Here is a 25,367-nt window from a genome sequence, read left to right as displayed (position 1 = left end):
ACTTCCAGAGAACTTCAGAGTAACGTAACGTGTGGCATTCCTGTTCTCTGAGTAGATGGCCTTTTCTCAAGTTTCTGGTTGCTCCATGTAACCAGGCAAAGACTATTTCTATGGAAAACTGAGTTCTGTATCTCAAGTGTTCAGTTAGGCTCTGGAGGCTTGAACTCGTGCCAAGAGTGGGGAAATCTGGCCTGCATTCTGTCTGTATGGACCCAGATGGGGCCGGATCCGGCCAGCTGGACACAGGGGCTCTCTGCACAAGATAAGATATACACACAAACACCTTCCAGTTCAGCTTAGGGGAGCCAGGAGGCTCCGGCAGGTCGCGTGATTTGTGCCTTGCTTGTAAGTCCCTAAAAAAATGGATTCTGCAGCTCCGTGGTCACCAGATCACGGTGGATATAGACAGAGGACAGGAGACAGGCATGAGCGCTGACTCTCAGGAGGCTCTGGTGGGAAACCAAGAGGGAAAATGTTTGGAGCACACTGGGCATGACACTGCTAACATGGAAGTCATCCCTGGAGTCCAAGGGAACTTTCGCTCCCTGAAAAATAAATATCTCCCGTGTGTGTGTGTGTGTGTGTGTGTGTGTGTGTGTGTGTGTGTGTGGTGTGCGTGTGTGTAGGCATGTGCGTCTGTGTACATATGTATGAGGTCAGAGGACAACATGTGGGAGTCAGGGATAAACTCAGGCGACTGGGCTTAGGGACAGGTCTTTATTCACTGAACGCTGGCACCGGCCTGGGTGCATCCATTTTAATGCTGTTGTCTATGGCCAGAATTAGAGATGGCATAGTCTGTAGTCCAAGGGGAACTCTCCCTGCAGCCCTTGAGAATCTTCGGGGATTTCCTGAATTCGTGAAGAGCAGACCTCCCTGGCTGCCTTGGTTTTTCGAAGGCAGCATTTTTAGAATGTTTCCTTTCACATCTTCTGGGGAGCATCAGCTAGAGAAGGCCTGCTCCCTTGCAAGAGACCCGAGTAGATTGGGGTGTTGGGGATGATGCTTAAGGAAAATGGCTACCCCGCATCCCCAGGCAGAAGATCCTTTGCATGTGTAATCTTCTCTTTCGTGACAAAGGGCGAGTTTCACTTCCCCAGAAACAGTCCCCACAAGCAGATGACTCATGCATCCGACCTCCACCAAGGAGAACGAGAGTTACAGAACCACTGAGGAACGGTGGGTAGAGCAGCCCGCCCACAGCCCAGGAAAGGGCAGCGTGCTCCCAGCTAGAGACAGAGGGCCACCCCTGACTGCAGCTGGCCTGGGGGTAGGGACGGCGGTCTGACCGCGGTGTATGGTGTGTAGAACCAGCCACCTACAGCCTTGCTTACTCTTCTCCTTCCCGCCTCAGCCCTCCTGAGGAAGGCCGTACACAACATTATAGTATCTTGATCCTGTGGTTTAATCATCCGCTAGATATGAGGAGAAGCACAGTGTGTCTCGGGCCTGACAGAGAGACCGAGCCCAGCCAAGGCTTTATTAGACCTCAGACATGTCACTGGTCACCACTGAACTCTTCCCTAAGGCCCTAGAACTTCCTGGCCTTGGAAAGCAGGTCACACCACAGCAGCGAGTGTCCAGGAAGGCTCACCCCGTGACCTTCTTTCCGACTAAATAAAGCAGTTCGCATTTTGTTCTGCCCCGTGGATGGACAGACTGGCGTCGAGGGAGACGCCACATGTTGCTGTCTTGGCTTTGTTTATATAGCGGATCAGCCACTCACACAACCATGCCTTACAGAACGTTGCCAGCCCCTGTAATGCAGCCATTGACTTCAAGCTGAAGTCAGTCCAAGTAACAAGTCTGTCACCTGTTGAATGTTCTCCCTTTTCCAGAAGTCCTACCCACCGTCAGGTGTCCATGACTGTCTCCTCCCAAGCCCTCCTCACAGGATCTCTGGGGCTCTCTTTGTGGAAATGCTGTCACATCTTTGACATTTCTGCCAAGACTTTGCTGGGCACCCGGCCCACGTAGCCCTTCTTACTTTAACCCACAGGAAGAGACTCCAACAAGGAAGGGCTGTCACTGCCTTCTGTTTTGCAGAAGTGGTGTGGGAAGTCCTTCTGTATATGTGTTGCTTTGTTGGTTAATGAATAACGAAGCTGCTTGGGTCCTGAGAGGTGAAGAAACTCACCCATACTCGCAACAAGTATGATTTGAACACAGGTCCGCTAAGCCGCTAGCTGGCTGAGCATCCACGCTTAGCCCTCTCCTTGTGCGTTTCCTGGAGTGCTACAGCAAGCTTTGTCTTGTGATGCCTGTAGGGTGAGTCCACTGCAGCCCCTTCTCTCGGCCCTTCTTTCTTGGTCTTCCATCCTCTCTCTCACTCACCCCTCTTGTCCCTCTTGATCACATAGCTGTCCTCCCTGATCACAACCATCCCCTGGAGCTGATGCTGCTGTTGCATCCAGTACCAGGAGCAGAGGGAGGAGTGTAGCGCCTCCTTCTCTCCCGAGCACCTCCCACTGGCTGGGTGACTCATGGTCAGGGCATCCGTGACTTACGGCTTGCCCCTCCAGTGCCAAAAGCCTCTGCCTCCAAGCAGTGCCTAAGATCAATCCCAAGGTTATCTATGTCCCAGCCAGTGAGGGCTTCTGGGATGGCAGCAGACAGGAACCTGAGCCCAGTGCTTCCCCCTTGCCTTAGGTCCTGAAGAGACCATGATAGCTAGTATTATTTTGCTGACCGGCACTGCTCCGGTCCCCTCTAAGTCCTTCCTCTTCTGGCTGCAGCTTGCTGAGAAAAACACTTGAAAGTCTTTCACTCTCCACGCCCACGCACTTAAAATACCAAGCCCATAGGTCATTTTAATAAGGGAATTTGGCTAATAACACATGTGCGCTCGAGGCTGCAGCTCCCACGTCTGCAGGTGCTGGCCAAGCAGGGCCTTGTCTGAGCATCCATGGGCCTGGGTGGGTGGAGAGCAGAGCGCATGGTTCCTGCAATCCGGGCACATCCTCAGATGTGCCTCTAGCTCCCTGGAGGCCATCGTCGGTAATGGTGCCAAGCTCAGCTGGAAAAGTCCGAAGGAATGGAGGTCAGGTTTTCACCTGGGGGAAAAACATGACACTCACCTGTGAGGAAAAAGTCGCCACGGTCTATAGATAAGAAGCAGATGTCTCCATTGGTGATGTGCCTGCTTCACAGGCATGATGCCCCGAGTCTCATCCCCAGAAGGATGTGGAGACACACACATTCCTAGGGCTCACCGATAAGTCAGCCTAGGTGAATCCACAAGTCCCAGGCCAGTGAGAGACCCCGTCTCAATAACAAAATGGGAAGGGCTTGAGGAACGGCACCCACGATTGACCTGTGACCTCATGTACACAGGTGTGTGTGCACGCACACATGCACACACATTGGCTGTAACCAGAGAGCCCATTGTGAGGGCAGCCACTAGTTTATCTCCTCCCAGGTAAATCCCATTACTGACGTGAACTCTCCCTGCTGCAATCGTGGCTAAGTGGAAAGTCCTCGTCTCTACAGGAAATGATGAGCAGGGTCCTCGCCGGCCTCTGCTGCACCTGAATTCCTTTCCTAAGTCAGTCTCTGGTTAACTAGGGATTTCACCTTCTCAAAGTCCCAGTCCACTCCAGGAGACTGCCACTGAGCCCTGACCTGGGTTCATAGGCAGCTTCCTAGAACGGTTTTGTGCATTAGGGTCACAGGGGAAATTTTCACTTTGGGGGATGGCAGGTGGGCGGGGGGGAGGTGAAAGAAGGCTCCTGAGTTTGGTTTTGGCACAGGTGGATCCTTCTGACACCAGTGAGAAGAACTCAGAGGGTGGTGACTAAAGCTTAGGATTCCTTTCTCTGTGTTTAACTTAGTTGATTAATTCAATGTTATATGTGTGTGTGTGTGTGTGTGTGTGTGTGTGTGTGTGTGTGTATGGTGTTGTTGCATGTCTATGGAGGTCAGAGGGTAACTTGTGAGAGTTGCCTCTCTCCTCCCGTTATATGGATCCCAGATGAAAGCCAGGCTGTCCAGGTTGGCCGCAAATACCTTTACCCACTGAGCCATCCCGCCAACCCACGCTGAGTGATTCTGAGAACGTAACTTCACCTTTCTCCGTCTTAGCTTTGCACCCTGTTGAGGAATAGTGAAACCCGCCTTGCTCGGTTCACGAGTCGGTTGTGGCAGCCAAATGAAGTCACATATGGGAGTGTACTGGGAACATGGTTAGCTCTACAAACACCTACAGGTGCTGGCATTTTGAGTGCAAATCTCCTTGTTGCTCTTTAGGAAATGGTTGAGAGAGTGGTTTAGGGGGCGATGGGGGTAGGGCTGTTTCACAGTTTAGAAACCCTTGGGATGACAAGCCTGGTGTGCAGAATGTGCCCTGAAAGTCCGCACCCAGCCAGACTCTCAGAATACGCTCTGATGTAGAGTAAATTCACAGGTCCAGTGAGGAGAAGTGTTTGTTTTTGAGCCCATGCATAGTAGCCTTCTAAGGATGGGGAGATTCAAGGGCTATCCTATAGGAGGGTACCATAGAGAGATGGAGTCCCTGCAGAAGGTTGATGCTGCTGACATTCTCAGGGGGTCAGGAGGAGAAGGGAGGAGCCTAAGGGAGCAGTCCTACAGCACTGAATCTGTGTGCAAGAAGCCAGCCTACTGTATTGCATCAGCCCCAAGTTTGTTGGAATTCAATCATTCTTGAGGTTTTTGCAGTAGAGAAGCTCTAAGCATCAGAGGGCATGGGCCACCATGAGTCTGTTCTTGGTGATGCCATGCTGGATAGACACAGGTCTGTAACACTTCCTCAGGGAGCTACAACACACACTACAGGCAACAGTGGCTGAACCCACAGAAGACACTATCAGAGAACTTTAGATGCTACAGGAGTCCTGCAGCCTTGAGCTGAGAAGAAAGCTGTCAGAGAGCTAGCTACCAGCTCCAGTGTCGGCATCCCACTGCCTCAGGCTCAGAAGACAGTGTCAGAGAGCTGTGCGCCGTACCACAAATATCCTTGAACTGGGACCAAGAGAGGCAAAACCGTGGAAGAATCCAGATCCTCTAGCTCTCCAGCTTGAGGCTCCATATTTCATTGTCCCCTTACTCCCCCCAACACACACACCCAAGGCCAGCTCAGGACTAAGCCACGCCACCATCTGTCACTGGTATCCCCCTCCCCACCTCACGACCTTCTGCTACCCTAAGCCTCCACCTGCTCTCCTTTGACATCTCTGAAGGATGCTAGTCTTTGGAGAACATAGTCCCTGCCCTCAGGCAGATTAGGCTTGGACAACCACAAATGCTGTCAAAGCAGACATCTTAATTAATCTAGGTAAAGAGTGATTTGTGGGGCTATCTGAAATAGTCACAAGCAAACCCATCCTTAGGGAGGGTCACCTGAGAAGCAGGTCAGCAGCAGCTGGCTGGCCTCTGAAGATGGGAAGACCCAAGCAGGGGAATCTGGGTGGCTGAGGAAGTAGTAGTGGCTGGGGAAACCACAGGGTCCCAAGACCCTAGCTCCAGAGCTGAACTCATGGGATGCAGGAGTGAGTAAATCCAGGGAGAAGATTCTGGAAGCTAACTCTATGTCCCTGATACAAAGGGTAGCCCATCGTGGGTTCTGGCTGAGAAAGGTCGGCCCACTGTGAGCTCTTCCGGAGGCCTACCTTATAGCAGCAGGACCATGTGACTGTTTATACAGCCAAAGACAACCGAGAGTGATGGGTAGCTGCCTCAGGCCTCCACATCAGCACACCGTTCTGGGCATGTGCAGCTTCAGCTTCTGTTGGCCATCCTCTAGGTCGGCTAGACGCTATAGTAGAAAACCACATAGAATATGCCCTGGTGGTATCTGCTGGTATCTGACACAACAATCATGGCAGCATCTTTTGTGGGCAGGAGGCTGACTGAGGAGATGGGGGAGTCAGGTACAAAGCCTCATGAGCCATAGAATCTCTAGAAACCACTCCTGCCTGGTCACTTGGGCCGCTCATGGCGCAAAATCGACCCCATCACTGGCCTTATCTGCCACTGTTGCTCTTTCTGTCATAGGCTTTAGTAGTCAGATTGCCGACAGACACCCCAGGATTATTTAGGAACAATTTTTATGATTAGGAGTGCAGCTTGCTGTGGTCATAGATTGTAGTCTCAAAAACATGTTTATATATATATATGCACATATGATACAATATATGTGTATGGAACATCAATGGCCTTAGGTTGCATTCATGGGTAATTTCTTAGTGGCTTTCACCCATATTAAAACACATATGCCAGCTGGAACAGTGTGCTTCTTCTAAGGAGGGTGGGCAGGTCAGCTGGGTTTGAAAATCGCCAATACCTGTTGAAGCCAGTGGGCACGGTTTGTTCCCCTTTTGTCTGAGTTTCCTTGCGTACTGTGTGGGTAAGACGAGAAACTGTATTAACTGAAGAACTGACGTGTAGGTAGAAGAATTAATGCCGCACTCAGCCAGACACTTGGATTCCGTGTGGAGCTCTGAGAGGTCGAGAGAGACGCGCAAACATTGGAGCCTTTGCTCGCTGAGGACAGACACTGTTACAGTGCTTTGCCTCATTTATTCCTCCCCCAGCCCCAAACTGTTCATACATTTGGAAAAGCTGCCTGTACCTATTTTTCAGGCAAGAACATTGAGCTACAGAGATCTTATGGCTTGTTAGAGTAAAACAGTGGGAATTCAAACCCAGAACCCACTCTCTGAAGTGACGGAGAAGTAGTGTATTTGTTTTAACTCAGAGCCGACCTCTCCTGGAGACATGTGAGGTGTTCAGAGAGAGCCAGGCACACTTTGGTGTGAACTACGCGTTTGAATCTCAGTCTGCCGGCTGCGTAGCCTTGCTCTGCCCTACCCATTAATGTTTGTGTAACATCTACTCACCTGGTATTTATAAGTAGTATTTATCATCAGCCATCAACGGCTAATACGCACCGAGAATAATTTCTAGTTTAGCATGTTTTCACACTTAGAAATTCAATCTTTGCTGATTTGGTTAGTTTGTTCATTTGTTTTGAGACAGTGTCTCCTGTAGCCCAGGCTAACTCGCTACGTATCTGAGGAAGACTTTGAACATCTGATCCTCCTGCCTTCATTTTCTGAGTGCAGGGATTGCAGGTGGGCAGCATCATGTCCAGTTTATGCAATGCTGGCATAAAGCCCCGGGATTCATGCTTGCCAGACAACCGCTCTACTCTCTGAGCTATACTCAGCCCAGCCCAAAAAAGTCTGTCTTTTCTAATCCTCAGAAGTACAGAGAAAAAAGGGACATATGGGGATAGCTGCTCCTTCTTTTTCTGTGCGTTTCTTTTTTTGGGGGGGCGGGGGAGAACCTGGATTTTATAACTATCCAGGAAGGCAATGGGGATGGGAGGACAAAGGGTGGAAATATTTGTCCCAGCTGGCCATTCCCAAACTCCCGATGTGAGAGTCGGTTCCAATAGCTCCTCATCCTGTTGTTAACTAATGATTGAATTGAAGCCACATAACTATGCAGTGTATCACACCTCCGAACCTACTATGTGCAATTCAGATTATAAACAAAGTCAGAGCCATAGGACCAGCAGGGGCACAAACCCCCTGCCGCAGCTCTCTCACCTTTCCGGTTTGGGGGTGGCGAGCCTGGATTAGCGCAGCAGGTAGACGCTCAGACCACCTCTCACCCTGCCCTGTCCTGTTTGTGTCTTCCCAGGCAAGAGCTTCACCCTCACCATCACTGTCTTCACAAACCCACCGCAAGTCGCTACTTACCACAGAGCCATCAAAATCACGGTGGACGGCCCGCGAGAACCCCGAAGTAAGTGGGCCCCCTCGGGGCTGGTAGCTCTCTGGGCTGGTGTACTTAAAGACCCGCTGGGTCTAACAAACCTCTCTGTGCTTTGGCATTTCTCCTAGAGGCATGCCAGGCCCCTGCAGACAGGAGGAGTTTCCTTGTCAACCCTCTCGCTTCTCAAGGGTTGTCTCTGTGTCTTGGACTTTCTAAAGCTTTGTCTTAGATATCAAAGGGAAGTGAGACCAATTCAAATGAGTTAAGAACAGTTTGGGGCTGCATGGGGCCAAGGAACGACCCTCAAATGTATCTAGGACATACAGCGAGTTCAGTGTGGTCAGTGAAGAGAAGATTGGCCACACACAGGATGAGTAACAGAGACCTGGGCAGAGTAGACCAGAAGAGGCAGCTTAACACCCGTGCTAGTGTTAATTTGTTAAGGCCAGAGGTGAGAACTGTGAAAACATCCGTTTATTCTTCCCTAGTGTAGAATTGTTCAAAATAGAGACTGGACCGGGAGGTGAGTGTTGGGGGTAAACTGGCAAATATAGAAAGATGGTCATGAAAAACAGTTGCCGTGAGGAAGGTGTTTAAAGAGGGAGTGGGGTTGTTTAGTCTGAAGGGAAGACGTCTTCTCCGTGACTTAATGACGACCTGTGAGTTAACACAGAAGTGGCGGTCTTTCAGGACCACACCCTGGCCCAGGAGCTGAGGCTGGACTAGAGCTCCAAGTCTGTTGGCAGATGAGCCCTGAATGGACACCCTCCAAACCATGCCAGGTGTCCCTGGGAAAGATACCCTCAAATTCTGGGATGTTGAAAAGTGGGGTCCCTCCTGTCCCCAGAAGCTATGCTGAAAGAGGTCAGGAGGCCAGAACGAAACCGTTAAGAATGTGGGCCCTAGAACAATGAATTCTTCAGCCTTCAGGAGGTTTCAGAACCTCCCAGAACCCCGGTTCATCTTTGACAAAATGTGTGTATCTTCACAAGATTTAGCTAGATGATTGCCATGTGCCTGGTGCAGGGCATGAGCTTAGGAACTGTCAGGGGTCTGCGGTGGTGCCTCTTCGCCTCATCCCCTCCAGGTGACCTTTCTCATACGGTAGTTTCATTGATGCTCTGAGGTCAGCTCTGGGGTGTGATCCTCAACAGGCAACCTGTGAGCAGGGCAGATCCTCCGCACTCTGGGGTAATAGCCCTTGGCCACGTGACCGACTATGGCTACCCTGTGGTCACTGTGCCTATGGATCCTTCCCCGCTGTCATGGGAATGGCGTCTAGTGTCTGGACTAGCTGTGGAAAACCGGTCATCTCCCTGCTTCCATTTCTCCAGTTTCCCCCAATCAGGGACATGCAGAGACTACCCACACGCACCAGGAATACCCCAGGACACGGTCTTCACAACGACCGCCCTTTCCTCCATTTGCTGTGTTTGGTCGTCCCCTCCTCTCTGCTCTTCTTGTTCCCGGTTTACCTCCCGCCAGTTTTCCAGCCATGATCAGACTCAGAGAACTCAGGGACTTGATCTCACACCCTGACTCTTCTTTACGTGTGGACAGCAGAGCTAGGTGACACACTGCTGTTGCACAGTCAGGGATCCCCGTCGTGTTCCTTGGGTTTCCAGGGTAGACATGGATACTGAAGGGAAGACCTACGTTAAGTGTGACAGAAACACCTGAGGGCCATGCTCAGTGCAGAGGGCTGGAGAGGAAGCAAGCTCAGTGTGGGGCCAAGGACAGGGGCAAGGCTGATGCTGAGGGTGACTGAGCTCATAAGATGGCTCCTTTGGGTGTCCGTGGCTCTCTAAAGCTAAAGCAGCCACGCCTCTAGGACAGTTTAGACATTGGCCCTGCATAAGGAAACAACTTAAAATAGGGGCCCACGATAAGCCTTCTATGCCCCTTATTCTTCCACATGTAAGAAATGCAGGCTTTTACCATATACTTTTTTTTTCCTGGAACATTCAGAACCTAAAAAACAAACGGCAGGGAGAAGGGCAATGGCCCCCATATTGGTACCACTGCCCGTCATGAGGACCAAGTGTTCAGATAACTTAGGAGAGCAGTCCCTGGGAGAAGGGCCTAGGGAACCTCTCCTGTACCCAGCCATTCATCTCAGATGAAACCTGACATCAAGGAAGAGTAAGAAGGGAGGAATAAGGCTAAGTGTGTCATAAAGAGCCATTGTAGCTCCAGGTAGACAGTCTTCCGTTTCACAAGAAGCTTCTAGAACAAGAGTCAAATGCGAATGTAGGCCAACTCTAGAAGCAAGGGTGGGCCATTAGTGGCTCATTTTACCATGTTCTTCCTATTTATCTTTATTTGTTTAGTCTTTTGAGTTGACTGTCCTCTGCCTCTGTCCCTGGAGGGCTGGGATTAAAAGGCCTGTGCCTCATACCCTGTCTCCTTAGCGTCTCGATTCTTCCTGGTGGTGTGCTGCCCACTGTCACCTTTGATGCAATGGCAGGTGAGGGCCCTGTGTGCACGTCAGGTAGCCTGACGCCTGCAGCCACTCTAGCTAAGGAGCTCTGTCCAGCCCCTCATTAGTGATGGATTGAGAACTCTAGGTGCGTCCAGCACAGGAATCCTGGCGTTTGCCAAGCTGAGCAATGCTGCAAGGTTTATTCACTTGAGGAAATCAAAGACTTGGAAAGAAAGACCCTTCTGGTTCCTCTGAGAAAAGAAAAATTAGACCCAGGGAAAGGAAGCAACCTGTCCAGATTTAAGCAGGATGATGAAGTCCTAGGGAGAAGGAGGGTTGCTCACCGTTGTTGGGTCTTGCACTGTTGCCCACCCACACATCTGTCTGTCCATTTGTCCATCAGTTCCATCCATGCCACGCTGTCCGCACTTCCCATCCCATGATCCCTCTCTCCTGGCTTTGCAAATGCTGTATGTGAAACGTGGAGCTGGCATTTATGATTTCTCCCGTGGGACCCAGCTCTGAGGTTGTAAAGCGAGGGCATATGATAACCTCGGTGCTGACATGGTCAGGACTAGAACTGAAGTAGAGCGTGTCCCCAGAGAGAGTCCCAGCCTTTCTGTAGTGCAGATGGTCATTCTCCAGTAATCTTCGGCCACTGCTTTTCACACGTTCCCCGGGATGTGTCTACATTCCAAGTCTCCACGGGATGTGTCTGCATCTCCAAGCCATCCATTTCAATGGTGGGGGAGGAAGAGTGCCCTCAGGTGTTTGTTTTTGGTGGGAAAGCAGAGCCTCTGATGACTTGTTAACATGCTGATAGATTAAGAAGAGATGCTAAAATGATGGTGGTGGCGGTATGTGTTGTGGAGGTCAGAGGTCAGCCATCATCCTCTTCTGCTGTCTGCCTTGTTGTTTTTGGCAGGGTCTCTCCTTGAGCTTGTAGCTCATCCACTCAGCTATGCTAACTGGCCAGTAAGCATCAGGGACCTGCATGTCCGTGTCCTCCAGTGCTGGGGTCACTGCTGCGTGCATACCGCCTCACCTGGCTATTTACATGGGCAGGAGGGACGGGAATGGAGTCCTCGTGTTTGGGTGGCATGTATTTGACTGACTGGGCCATCTCCCCTGCTCTCGTGCCCCAGACAAGGATTCTTCACAAAAGGAGTTAAGAGTTGTTTCCTGCAGCTTCGATATTTCTAGAAACTTAATGGAAAGCCCCAGCTTTCAACCCCTGTGTCTATAATTTAGGAAACTGGAAGTGTTGAACTATGAGAATACGTGTTTCAGGATACATTCTCTTCATATACAGTCTGTGCTGCAGCTTAGATATGTGTCTTGGTTTGGCGTGACAGGAGACATTTTGCTGAGGCGGTTAGGAGAGTGGAGGTCAGATGTCTGGTATGCTGGGTGCATCCTGGAGATGAGCCTGGGGCAGTCTGGATTATAGGGTCAGGTACCTGTGACGTGTGGAATAGAGTCCATTAGAATTCAGAAAGGTCAGGGAACAAACACCGGCAATGTCAGGAGCAGCTCCCCCCACTCCCTGTAAAGCTTCCCTTAGCAGTCACCGTTAGAGTGTCGAGATTCTGTAGAGCCATTCTTGAAGCCATCGTGAGACCAGTCTCACAGACCAGTCTCCTCAATGAAATCACCCTGAGAAGAGGTCAACCGAAGGGCCTCTTGGTCAATCAACTGCTTTTTAAAGAACGTTGTGGAAGTCATCATGTGACTGTAAGTGTGTGTGCATGCTTGTGTGTGTGTGCATGCATGTGTGTGTGTGTGTGAGTGAGGTGTGAGGTATGCATGTTTAAGGTGTTCTCACGTGTGCTCACATGACGGCCGGAGGTTGAGGTCATGTGTCTTCTTCCTCCCCAGCCACCCTTTCCTTTGTCTGAGTCAGGGTCTGTCGCAGAACCCAGAGTCTACTGAGCTTTAAATTCTGGCTAGATTGGCTGATGGTGAGTGTCCAGAATTCCTCCGTCCCCATTCACCAGTGCTGCGGTCACAGGCGTGCACTGCCAAGGCCAGCTTTTGTACGTGGATGCCAGGGTTCCACGTTCAGTTCCTGATCCTTGGGCAGCAAACACCTTACTCACTGAACTATATTCCCAACCTCATGAGCATAGTTTTCTTCTTTTATTTTTAAGGGAAATGGCAAAAATATCTGACATGCATATGTATACATACATATGTTACATAGAGTTTTTATATTTGCCCTGTATTTTCAGGTGAGAAGGGAAAATGCATGAAAGACACATGTAAGCTTATGGTGATAATGGATTAAAGTCACGATCACCAGAACAGTGGGAGATGAGTGTTTGTGGCTTCTTCTTACTATGGAAAACAATGCAGGTCTTTTTCAAGATGTCCTTTTTTCTTGGTAAGAAGGCCCAGTGATTATAAGGACTGACTTATGCAGGCACCTTCATTTGCCCAGCAGCATTTAAAGTTCTGCAGGCATATTAATTTGTAAAAATCTGAGAAGAAACAGGTAAGGCGGTTGATGCCAAAGCTAATTAAGAAATGGATCCAAGGTCACCCAGCTAGCCAGCCAGAAGGGAAGCTGAGTAATCCAGGTGTTGGGCTCCACAGACAAGGAGATCTGTTTCTGAGAACAGGGATAGGATTTGAGCTTCATTGTATTGTGATTCCTGTATCTTTGATAAGGAGAGCTTATCAAAGTGGGTGTGACTCCCACGTGGTTTCCTTGGAGATTGGAGCCCTGTAACTTTGCAGCTGTCATTGCCACTTTGACTGGAGGGAAGTCAGCTTTCCTCTAAGTAGACGTAGTGAGTTTCCCACCTACTTCCAAGGTCGTTCCCAACGCACACGTGCCAACAATTGGCTGTGTGGTCACTGAGGTCTGCTTGAAGACATGGCATCAGTAGAATGTGAACCAAAGATAATACAAAGCCTGTATTTCTCCCCGAGAAAAAATTAGTACAGTGACCAAAGCAGCCTCTGGGGCAGGTGTCTTAATGGGGATCCCCCTTTAGCAAAGGATTTTACACAAAGCTTGGGCACTTAGTAGTATTGGTTCTTAGGACAGTCATTGCCATACATGGTGCTCACGGGGACTTGTTCCAAGTGTGCCTCCTGGGTCACCAACACAATCTATTCCCTCTCAACCTTGGAGTGTTTAAATATCAGACAAGTCTATCAGGTCAAGATAGAATCTTGGTACACAAAGGAAGGCGGAGATAGTTTTTCCTTCCTTCCAAACCAGATGTGAAGCGGAAGAAACACAGAGGGCCGAAGGGGGCCACTCTGTATCTGCTTTCCCACTCTGAAGGCATTTGAGGCAAGATTCTGGGGGGGGGGGAATCACCCTCCAACTCTATTAATCTCTCTTACTACCTGGCATGTTAGAGAGGAAGTTCTCATAAGCATTAATAACAACCATGCCTAAGTGTTTCCAACGAATTTTAGAATCGCTTCCTGTTTATTATTTTAGTAATATGACACTAGACCTAGAAGAGTTTTGTGAGCAACAAGGTTTCCCTGACTTTCAAATTCAGACTCAGGGTCCCCGGGGCACCTGGGATGTGAGAGGGCCCAGAAGGGAACACGCTTCACCACTATGGAGAGCAGTAATCCACCTTGACACTCCCCGGGTGGATGACAGTCTGCCTTGACAGTACCCCAGTGAGCTCTTGGTCAATGTCCTGCTTCTGTGCAGAAGTCCTAAGGTTTAGGGGGTTCTTTTCAGGTATGAGTAGGAGTCCAAAGGTGTAATCAAGACACCGTCTCAGTCTGATGCAGGGAAAAGGGAACCAGAAGAAACCTGTACCGGACGAAAGCGAAGCCATTCAGTTGAATGTGTCTCTCTTCCCATTCAGGTCACTGAGAAAGCAGATTGCTACTTAGACTATCACACCAGTGAAGCAGAGGTCTAAGCGAATGTGCAGTCCATGTTAGCATTGATTGTATGAATGCCTTAAAAAAACCATATAATGCTGTCTACAGTGAGGCTTCCGTTCCTTAATCTTAAAATGTGTGGAAAGATTTTTGAGACCCTTAACTCTGGGACCTGAGCTTTCACCCTGGCGCCATCAGACCTGTGGGTGTGAACTTGGGCAATTATCTTAAGTACTTTAGGCCTTGGTTTCCTCTTGGGTCGAGCTAGGCAATGAGACGAGATAATCTCTAAATTAGTTCCCACTCAAGAGGGGTAACAAAATATTGTCAGCAAAACAGATATGACTTCCTCACAAATGGGGCCCCTTATCGGCCACCACCACTGAGCCCCCAACATCACCATCCTCCACCTCCTCAAGCATGACTTCTATATTAGTTCTCTCTCTCTCTCTCTCTCTCTCTCTCTCTCTCTCTCTGTTTTTGAAAGGACTTTGTGGTTTGTCTCTAGCTACAGTAACACACTGTCCTGCAGCCCACATGTCTCTGCCATTCAGCTTGAGACAATGCGTGAGAACGGAGACTCCCATGTTTGCCCTGGCTAACTTTGGGGTACTGATACCTGGCTATCTGTCCATCAGGGACAATGTCCGTATTAGTGTCATGGGGCCAAGAGGCTGAATGATAGACTACCTCCATGGACCCCAAAAAACCTTTCCTGGGCCCCAATGAGCACTTAGAAGATGTCTGATGTTATTTGTATTTAATCTTGGACTCTTCTGGAAAATGAGGAAACTCTAGACAACAACAACAACAAAAAAGGGGATTTGTAAATCCTAAATTTAAAAATTCATGAAGTTGCCTTAATGTTGCATTTTTTGAGATGTAATTAAACATTTATGCACTTTGATTTTTTTTATTTCAGCTTTTGTTTTGTATTTAGGCCCAGTAAATTTCTCTTCTAGCATATTATGACCCCTTAAAATACTCTGGGCACTGTTCCTAAGTCCCTTATGCTTCTGTCAAACTTGTCCCCAACTGTCATACTTTATGAAAAACTTGAGGACAAATTGTGCCCCTATAGCATAGAAGCTGAGATCTGCCTCACACCCAAGATCTAACACTTGGGTGCTCCTCAGTGTTTGCACAATACAACTGATGAAGAATCTCACATTGTTCTAGAAAATGGCAGAACCTCCACACTGTCTGCCCTTGGCTTCCCTGGGGGATTTGTTCCAGAAACCAACACAGTAGATTCCAGTTGTGCCAGAGGGTACTCAGCCCCTACTATCAAATAGCAGATTATGTGAAGATAGTTTAGTTTGTGTGCATCTTCCTGTAGTCTGTCAGACATCCCCAGGTTACTGAGACACTCGATACAGGACGGCATGAGTAGTTGTCGGGCTGAGTCGTAAGGGAGGTCTATACACGTTCAGACAGGCACAGCTTTCCTTCCTCGAGGATTTGCAGCCTCAAGTTGGTTGAACCAAAGAGTGTGTCAGCCACAGATATGAAGGATTGACTGTATCGGGCTCGTCACACTAGGATGACTGTACCGTATAGCCACATCCACGGTCTGCACACACGGGAAGAAGCTAGCCACCCTTTTGACGGTCTGAAGTCAAAACAAGTCTCTGGAGAGCCCCCCACCGTGTGTGTGTATGTGTGTGTGTGTATGTGTGTAGTGTGGTGTGTGTATGTGTGTACACTATGAGTGTATGGTATGCGAGTGTGTGTAGTGTGTGTATGTGTGTGTGTAGGGTATGTATGTGTGTGTGGTGTGTGTGCATGTATGTATGGTGTGTGCAGGTGTGTAGTGTGTGGTGTGTGTACGCGCACGTGTCTGTGGTGTGTGTGTGTGTGTGTGTGTGTGTGTGTGTGTGTGCAGAGACAGAGAAAGCACTTTTGCTATCTGTGAATCTCCCGTCCTATGGGAGACAAGTGGCTTGTTGAAGGTCTGTGGCTGGCAGCCCCTGTTGTCAGAACATATTATAACATGTCTACCTCTCCATTTTCCAAAAGCAATTGCAGGTTTTTCATGGCCTTACCACTTTCCCTTCCATTTTGAACGAACTGTTGAGTTTTCCCGAGGGCTCAGGTTTTCCTGTAAGCTGTGTATCTGGGAAAGGGCCATTAGTAAAAGGCTGATCCCAGAGCCTCAGAGGACCCTGCCACACACACACACATACACTCAAAAGGATTTCCCCCAAAGCTTTGATTAAATAAGTAAAATCCTATCCATTTTAGATCTGCCTCTGAGTTCATTGGCGCTAATTTGAATCCGTCTCTTCTTTTCATGTGTTTCGCCTCTGAAAACATTTTGTGAGGCTGCTGGCTTTGGAGCTACGACAGTATTAAATGGTGCCATTAGGAAATAGGTAAATTAGGTATAATCTATCAGTGTGTGTTGCAAGCGCCATCAGGGCCGTGAAAGCACTGGCCTTTCCCCAGGTGCCAAATGCCTGCCGCACAGCTCACTTTTCCTCCAGTCCTGTGCGTGCGACTTTCCCCGGGAAAACTTGTTGTAAGGGTATCAGACGTCCTGCGTGTATGTCCACAGTGAAAGCCAAGGTCAAAACATACCCAAGTACCCAGAGGGAAGTCTTTTTCCTGTGGGCTCCCCCACCCCCGGCCTCCCTTAAAGTAGCACACTGGAATTAATCTGCAACTCCCCAGACCCTTGTGAAGAAAGTTAATGGCGGTACATTAATTTCGGGCTCCTAGGAATTCCATATGCCCAGGTTCCATTAAAGCAAGTATTGACTGAAGCCTGCACTGTTATTAAGAAAGTTGAGCTGTGCTAGCCTGCCCTGAAATGTCGCACACTGGGTATTTCAATTGCTGGGTCTTGCTTTTAATTTCGCTCGCTGTGGCTGGTGAGTCATATCCTGGCCATCTGAAGCAAGTGCAGGATGACTTTATGGCCCTTGCTGGATTTTTTTTTCCACCCAGGTATCTCATTCTCACTCACCTGTCAGTGGTTTCATGGTATTTCTGATCTACTCATTTTACACAAGCTAGGAGAAACGCACAGAAAACATTTTTCTCTTTACCTCACATTGCTCATGGGACATGGCCCAGCGTTTTAAAACAGAATCAGAGGTCTCACCAGGGAGTGGCAGAGGGAACCCGAGCCAGATCAGACCGGCTTCAGGTCTTACCTCTGTTACCTCCTGGCTGTGTGCCCCACCTTCTCCCCTGTAGAAGGAGCTTCCAGATGTCCACCTTCCAAAGAGACGGTGAGGAGTAAAGGAGACAGACCAGGGAAGGGAATGGTGGCTCCCAGCCGAGCTGCCTGACTCCACCTCCCCCGCGATGACAAGGCTGTTATAACCCTTGCCCCATCATGGGGACCACAATACTACCATGGAGACATGCACGTGAGGGTGCACACAGCCCCCACCCCCGTGGTTTATTTAACAAGGAATCACATGGAATTCTGCTCCAGTGGGTACCAAATATATACTAAGGCCAAATTATCTTAAAATGGGGTCAGGGGAACCCTAACAAATTGGTTCCTTGGGGTGTAATACCGCAACAGCCCTTTCGCCTCTAAGTCTTCCTGGCGGTCATTTTAAGTACAGACACACAAGAGCTTCACAAACCCCAGCCTTATCGAGGGAGGCATCACCGCATGAAGCATGTGCTGTCCCCTCTTCAGAGAACAGGAGGGTGATTCCAGACAGAGATTTTATCATGGGTTTCTCAGCAGAACATTACGCACTCGTGTTGCTGTGACCTGTCAAAGCTCCTAACACGTAGAACATTCTACTGGATCCTCTACAAGATGAGTATCAGTGAGCTCTCTCTACTGTGCAGGACTTTGCTTTATATGAGGCAGTATATATCAAAGTGTGGCTTAGTAATATATCAGCCAAGTAACAGAAATACAACGGATGTGAATGAGATAAAAACTAAACCTAAAAACCTACGGTTTCTGTTTTATAGGTGTTGCACAAGACCCTTAGGGAGTGTAAGGAAAATATGACCGTTTTCTTAAAGATTGGTCTGGTTTGGTTAGAATTACTTGTTTTACATTCTGTGTAGGGCGTTCCGCCTGGGTGTATATATGTGTGCCGTGTGCATGCCTGACACCCCGTGGCCAGAAGAGGCCCCTGGAGCTGGAATTACAGTTACAGATGGTTCTTAGCTGCCCTATGGGTTCTGGGAACCAAACTCTGGTCCTCGTGAGAGCAAAAGTTCTGGAAGCCACAGAGCCATCGCCAGCCTGAAAGATAGGTTCTGCCTCATCCTGTCTGTTCAGACTGCTGAGAACACAGAGGGAAAGAGGCATTTCATCAGCTGCCATGGAAACCTGTGCTTTTAGAAGCTCCACCCTCTGCCATTTGCATCCACGTAGAAGCTCACGAAGACACCAAGATACAAACGATGCAACCTTGATCAACAGTTGAAACTTTCATTTTAATTTATTTTCTTTTCCAAAACCAAATAGTTTTCTTCTACAGCTCTCATGGAGCAAATCACTGCTTCTGAGTTCATATTCACATGAGCGTGTGTGTGTGTGTGTGTGTGTGTGTATGTATGTGTGTGTCTGTATCAGTTTGTGTGTGTGTTGTGTCTGTGTGTTGGTGTGTGTGTGTGGTGCATGTATATGTATGTGTGTGTCTGTATCAGTTTGTGTGTGTGTGGTGCATGTGTGTGTCCATATCAGTTTGTGTTTTTTGTGTCTGTATGTCTGTGTGTGTGGTTCTCTGTGTGTGACTGTGGCTATGGCTGTGGCTTCTTTCTTTAGATGGCATTTGTATCAGTTTGTGTGTGTTGTGTCTGTGTGTGTGGTGCATGTGTATGTCTATATGTGTCTGTATCAGTTTGTGTGTGTTGTGTCTGTGCATATGTGTGTGTGTCTCTCTGTGTGTGACTGTGGCTGTGGATATGGTGTCTTTCTTTAGATGGCATTTGTCTGAGATTCGGTTTCAGGGAGGTGAAATGGTACACCCTACACTCGATGCCTGTTTCAAACCTGCAGCAACTTGATGCTGAGGCCCTGGGGACCACTGGCCCCCGCTCATCTGCTGACACACTGACTGGGACAGGATCAGAGAATCTTTTCTATCCGGAGGGTGATTCAGCCATTCTCAAAATAAATAAGTAGCAGAGGGCAGGGAGAAAGAACTGGAAACCGTTGAAATCTGAGTCTGGGGGGCGGGGCTGTTCTCTGCACTACTCCTGAGCCCTGGGCAGGGGACACTGCCCAGTGGAAAGCCTTCAGGCCCTGCCGCCTGCCTCAGTTTCTGCAGGAACCTCAGTTTTGTCATCTACAGAGCTGGAAGGGGTGAGGTGAGGGCTAAGGCACTTCGGAGCCCCTGAAAGCTGGACTTGAGGTCCCAGGAGCAGCTGGATTTGCCAAGCAATCCTCTTCCGTTTTCTAGCAGGAGGCAGGTCAGGGTCTGCTCTGTGACTGTGTCCCTAAGAGGAAATGGAGAAGAAGGTGGCCACTGGGCGAGGGGCAAGTGGGGGCGAGAAGGGGTCAGGTCCGAGGGAGGATCCGTCCACCCACCCCAAGCTGCTGCAAAGAGCCATGAAGAAAGAAAGGCCCATGCAGAGCGGAGGGGCTTGGGGCTTGAGTAGGGAAACCCTATTTCCCATGACTTCGGCAGCATTAGAAAAAAAGAAGAAAGGAGAAAAAAAATCTGTAAACCCACAAAGTGCTCAACTGTCCAAGCCTAATGGCCGACTTCCCAAAGCTGCCCGGTCAGAGGCCTTGGCGTTAATTCCTCAGCCAACTGAAAAAAAAAAAAAAATTAAAACTGGTGTGAGTTCTGGTGAGTTAATTGCCAGAGTGTTGCTGAGCGGAGCTGCCTGCCTCCCGCCTCCTCACGTATTCTGGGCTGTTCCTCATTACCTGGCCTACCTATCTTCACAATCTAGCCACAAACAGCTTTGGTTGACCACACCACTTCCCTATTGAAAGTTAATACTGTTTGACTCATTCGGCGCTGCTTAACCTGAAGCCAAAGAAAACAAGGTAGAGAATAGCTGGCTTGTATGGAGTCTGGAAAGCCCTGCGCGGCCCTGCTTTCAAAGTCCTATACAGTAGCCTTACTATATCTCAGCTGCAGCTGCAAAGAAAATGAAGGAAGCAGAAGTAGCTGTGGTGGAAGGGGTGCGGGCGTGGTGGGGGGGGAGGAGAACAGGAAGGGAGTGGGGCGGAGCCCCATCGGGCTGGGAAAAGACAACAATGTGCTCTGCCCAGTTCTGGGGCTCTCTTGCTAGGCTCCAAAGTTTGTCCCCTCAGTGGAGTGCTCAGAAGAGAGGCAGTAAAGAGGAAGGCTCCAAAAGCTCGTTTTAAAAGTGTTTTTGTTATTGAAGACAGCAGAGAGAGGAGCTGGGTCCCACCAGACCAGCTTCCAATAGGACAGCCCCTAGGTGGTCAGGGACAAGGCCCACCACTGTCAAGTCTGGGAAGGACTCAGAGGGAGAATGCTGCCCAGAGTTGCTAGGCAGACAGCCATACTTCCCCCTCGCCCCTTTCCTGCCGTGACCGTAGGACTGAGCTGGCACTTGGGGCTTCCGGTGATTAGAACTGTCCCTTCTAATGTCACCAGGCCAATATAGAACCGGCATGTTCCTTACGGGGCTGTACAGGTCCGTGGCCTCTTGTTGATGGAATCTTGTGGTGACTGGTAGGCAGGATTCTGCTTACTCCTCCTCCCCGCTCCTCTGCCACAGACCACAGAGGCTGAAAGTTGGGGGCAGCTCCAAACAGCCTGAAGTATGACAGAAAGCTGGTGATTTGTTACACACACACACACACACACACACACACGCACACACGCACACACACACATACACGGGGAACTGTTGGTTTTCTTACTAGAGAACACTGCCTAGCATCTGGCTGTGTGCTGGCTCTTTGGCCCCACTTCCTTGAGGCCAGTCTAGAACCCCAGTTGACATTTTTCTCTGCAGGTCTAGGGACTGAGCAAACCCCCCCATGTCTTACACATGCTAGTCCAGCACTCACCATGGAGCTACATCCCCAGCTTCCCGCTGGTACTGATGATCTGAGACAGCCAGAAGTCTCAGCTGCCCATGGAGAGCCCTGGGGCTGGTGGGTAGACCTTGGGAGAACCAGGCAGAATTTCTCTATCCTTTGTCCTAAGCACAGAAGGAGAGAAATCATCGTTGATGCTGCTGGCTTAGCATCCCAGAGAAAGGCTCCCACTCCCTCACCTAGCCAGGTTCTACAGACACCACTCAGTCATGAGGGGCTTCGGTTTATGTGAGTTCTGTGTAAACACGCTCAGTACCGGCGCCCATTGCGTGATGCATCCTCTGGGATAGGAGGAGAAGGACAGCAAACTCAGAGAAGTGAGAGAAACAGAGTTGCTTGGGCCATGCACAAAGCGTCGTGGTAGAGCTTGGGGCCTCTAGGATGTCTTCTCCTTCCTCTCAGGCCTGTGCAGCCTGGGACTTGCCCTGCTGAAGGCCTGAAGTCCAAAGCCAGGTCAGACTCTTGAGGTACATTTTAGGTCCACGTTCCTCTCCAGACGCCGCCTTTGCCTGGCCGCCCAGACTTAGCCTTCCCTGAAGTCTGTCGGGTCAGAACTGCTCTGGTAGGCAGATATGGACAGTTATATCAGGTTTCTTTTTAATTATGCTTTATGGAAGGATCCAGGGACAATACATGAAGGAGAGTTGATGACACTTGAGATTATAGGCTGGCTGAGGAGACAGCCTTGCCATGTGTAAGTTCCCTGCATCCCTCCCACAAGGCTCCCCTCCCAACCACCCCCACAGAAGGCAACTTCTGGTCAAGCGCCCAAGATAACCAGACAGCTTCCAGTCACCAGACAGAGCAGGAGGTAATGGCTACAGAGACAATTGTTCTCAGGAAGGCGCAGGACACCAGGGGCCCACGGGAGCCGCCACACTGAAGTCTGTTCCACTGAGCCCAGAATGGAGAGTGGTAGCGTCTGCTTTTTGTCCCCTGAATTCTGGGGGTCCAGAGAGGGAAAGAGGAGACCTGGGGGCTCACGGAGGGAGAGAGGGATTCCGGGGCCTGGGGAGGAAGAGTGGAATTCTGGGGGCTCGGGGAGGGAGAAAGGAGTCCTGGGGCTCAGGGAGGAAGCGAGGAATCCTGGGGGACCAGAAAGGAAGAGTAGAAGACCCTGTCAGCCCATGGCCTGTGACTGTGTTAGTTGCTGCTCTTGATCTGGCCTCAGCTAATTTTACTGCTCAATGTGTGGGTCGCGGGATATTTTGTGTCTGGGAGAAAGTGTGTGTATATATACACATATTGTGTGATTTATAAATGTATAATATTGCATATACAGAACACATATATGTGTACTGTGTTATGTGTATATGTACGAGTGATATAGGCACATAGAATATACATGCATGTGTATATGTAGCATTATATTACTCTTGTATGTATTGTGTGGTAGACAAGTACTACATACATGTGATATACATATATATAAACACATGTATGTTTGCATGTGGCAAATATGTATGATGTGATAGAAGTATGTACTCTATACAGGCATAGTGAATATATGAGTTGAAAGAAATATGTAGGCTTACATTGTGCAGACGTGTATATAGATGTATACAATGCACATAGTATAAGTATGTGGTCTGTGCATGTGTGGTGTAAGCATGTGTGTGGTACTCACTACAGGGAGAAGGCAGCAGCCACGCCTACTGCTGGCTCACCCCAGCGTGCTGTGCTGTGCTCTGCACAAAGGACTTGTCTTATTCCTCAGGGTGGTGAAAGGAAAAGAGGATGGGTTTTGCTGAGTGATTTACCTCTGACAGGACGGTTCCTCAGGAAGCCCCACCGTTTGGCCTGACAGTTCGCCTCAACAGGTAGCTCCCTAGCAGTCACACCACGTTACACAATTTAGTGCTTGGTTCCTTTGCCCAAACGGGCTCTGCTTTCCTCAAGTCCAGGGAACGAAGGGTGGGTGGCGCTGACTGCGGAAGCTCTGGGCTTCTTGGTGTTGAGTTAGCTGGTTGTTAGCCAGCATTCACCCTGAGCCAAGAGTGTGCCAGACACCTTAGGTCCTAAGATGGGAAGCAACATGGCGTCTCCATGGACTCAGGGATCAGTGGATACAGACACGCCGCAGTGACACAATGAGGGTGTGAGAAAAGCCACGGCTGAGGGTGGAGCTCAGTGGATAGAGTCCTTGCTTAGCATACATGGAGATGCTCAGTGTTCAAGTCCCAGCAGGGTGTAAACCTGGTGTGGTGCCATGCACACGCCATCCCAGTGCTTGGGGAGGTGAAGCAGAAGGAACAGAGTTCAAGGCCATCCTCTGCCATGTTTCAGGGTCCTCCTCTGCCACGCAGTGAGTTCGAGACAAGCCTGAGTCACACGACAATCTGGCGTGCGCATGTGCAAGCACACACGCGCACACACAGAGAGAGGGAGTCAGTGCTCTAAAGACCATCTTAATGGTCAGGCTGGGGACAGGCTCTAAAGACCAGGTGTCTGCCTGAAAGAAACTAAGAAACTTGAGTCATGGCGTCCCATGCAGTTGTGAGGAAACGCCATCCTCGGAGTCACCAACACGACCCGGCTGAGTAGAGAGTGGTGGCAGATGTAATGGCCATGGGTGCTTTTAGAGCCCCCAGGAGTAATCCACCTTAGTCCTTTAATTCCAGGCTTGCAGATAAGGAGCCAGAGCAATGAAGAGACTCACTCTACCCGCAGCAGAGTCTGCAGGAAGCACAGACTTAGAGTGGGCAATGGGGCATGCCAGGCAGGCAGCGATGTCTCTTGGTGCCAGGCTGCCTCTCAGGGGGAGAAGGATTATTGTGCTACATTCACACCCTGGTCTTCAGGGGGCATTTGGAAGTCTTACTTGCGGCCCTTCCAGAATAGAATGAGCTCCCCGTGGCCATTCCTGCTCTCCCCACATTCCCTCTTATGGTAAGGCTGCTGCTTCCTTAAGAATTCTGAGAAGCGGCTATCCCAGGAGTTCTCAACCTGTGGGCCGCGACTCCCTGGCAACCCTCTATCGCCGAAAAAATAATTACATTGCTATTCATAACAGTAGCAAAAAATACAGTTATAAATGAGAAATGAAAATATTTGATGTTTGGGGTCACCACAACATGAGGAACTGTATTAAGGGGTCACGGCGGCAGGAAGGCTGAGAGCCACTGCTCTAAGCAAAGCTGTCTAGCCACAGCTGCACAGCATTCCTGTCATCAGGGAAGAGTTTCTCTGCAAGTGCTGAAGAACTTTTAAAGTAAACCGGAGGGCCACCAGTTTTCATACCAAACAAGGCCATCACAAAGTGCCCATGAGCTTAGACTACCTCAAGCCTTGGTATCTGCACACGCTATGCCACGCTACATGGGTTGGTTTATGCTACACATAATAATTCATGCAAAGGCAGATGAAAAAATGTTCTTTAAAAATGCAGCTGTCTTAAGCATGAAGATTTTTCTTCTTGTCATTCCCCAAAAGCTACAACATTACAAAGTCTGCCCAACATTTGCGTTTGTTTAGGTATTGGAAATCACCTAGAGATGATTACAAGAGTAAAGGAAGACTGCGTGGGCCGTAGGTATAAACGTGAGGCCGTTTACATCATGAGCTTGAATAGCACGAGCTTGCAAATTGATGGGAGCCTGGCAGTCAACACCCCACAGACACTGAGGGTAGATTGTAATTGGTCTTTTATTCGCCAGCCCACAGCAGATCAGAAGCCTTTCAGAGAAGAGTAGCGCTCCCAGGAAGTTTACAGGCCGGTCACGCGAGCCCCTCCTCCCTTCTCTCACGCCCAATACCAGCAACGCAGCAGCACACAGATCTTTCTAGAAACTGGAGCTCTAAGGAACCTTATTCTCCACCCACCTAGTGGGAGCCTCAGGGTGGTTCTGATACCTGCACCAGAAGTGGAGAGCCGGCAGCTAGCTGTAGATGGCTGTACTGCCCTGGCCCTCCTTATTCTTTGGGCAAACTGGGAACAAAGACAGAGTGTAGGAGCCCAAGCCCTCTCATGACCCATTAAGCTAGAAGCTGTTGGATTGTGAGTCACTTTTCTTGATTTACTTGGGCAGGGATGGGATCATCAAAACCAAAATTTTGAACTCTAGGCATTCTGGGTGTGAGCTGGGAGTACTGGGGAACCTGGGGATGTTTATGTACCCTCGTTCTTCCTCCATCTGACTGTGACATGGGCTAAATGGCATCATCACCTCTGTGAATGTGGCTTGTCACCTGCCGTTTAAAAATACGACAGATTTCTCTGGCCCATCTCTGGTTCTCCAGTGTGACATCTGTGTCCTGTTGTCTTAGCACTGTGGCATGAGAGGAAATTAAGAGGGGGAATGAAACTATCTCTGTTCATATGCCGGTAGACGATCT

General features: G+C 49.5%; 1 protein-coding gene across 3 annotated transcripts in view; it reads left to right on the top strand.

Moving 5' to 3' along the window:
• Runx1 (RUNX family transcription factor 1) overlaps positions 1-25,367 on the top strand; it is a 216,465-nt gene that overhangs the window by 150,033 nt on the left and 41,065 nt on the right. For all 3 annotated transcript variants that reach the window (XM_050164796.1, XM_050164795.1, XM_050164797.1), the window contains one exon: positions 7,663-7,767. In XM_050164796.1, coding sequence (XP_050020753.1) covers positions 7,663-7,767 — 105 coding nt within the window. The remainder of the gene's footprint in view (positions 1-7,662; positions 7,768-25,367) is intronic.

This window comes from Alexandromys fortis, unplaced genomic scaffold, assembly GCF_014885135.2.
Source record: "Alexandromys fortis isolate MF-2015 unplaced genomic scaffold, M_Fortis_MF-2015_v1.1 scaffold_162, whole genome shotgun sequence".
NCBI lineage: Eukaryota > Metazoa > Chordata > Mammalia > Rodentia > Cricetidae > Alexandromys > Alexandromys fortis.
Note: the sequence above shows the minus strand (reverse complement) of the source record. Positions and strands in the feature narration are given on the sequence as shown.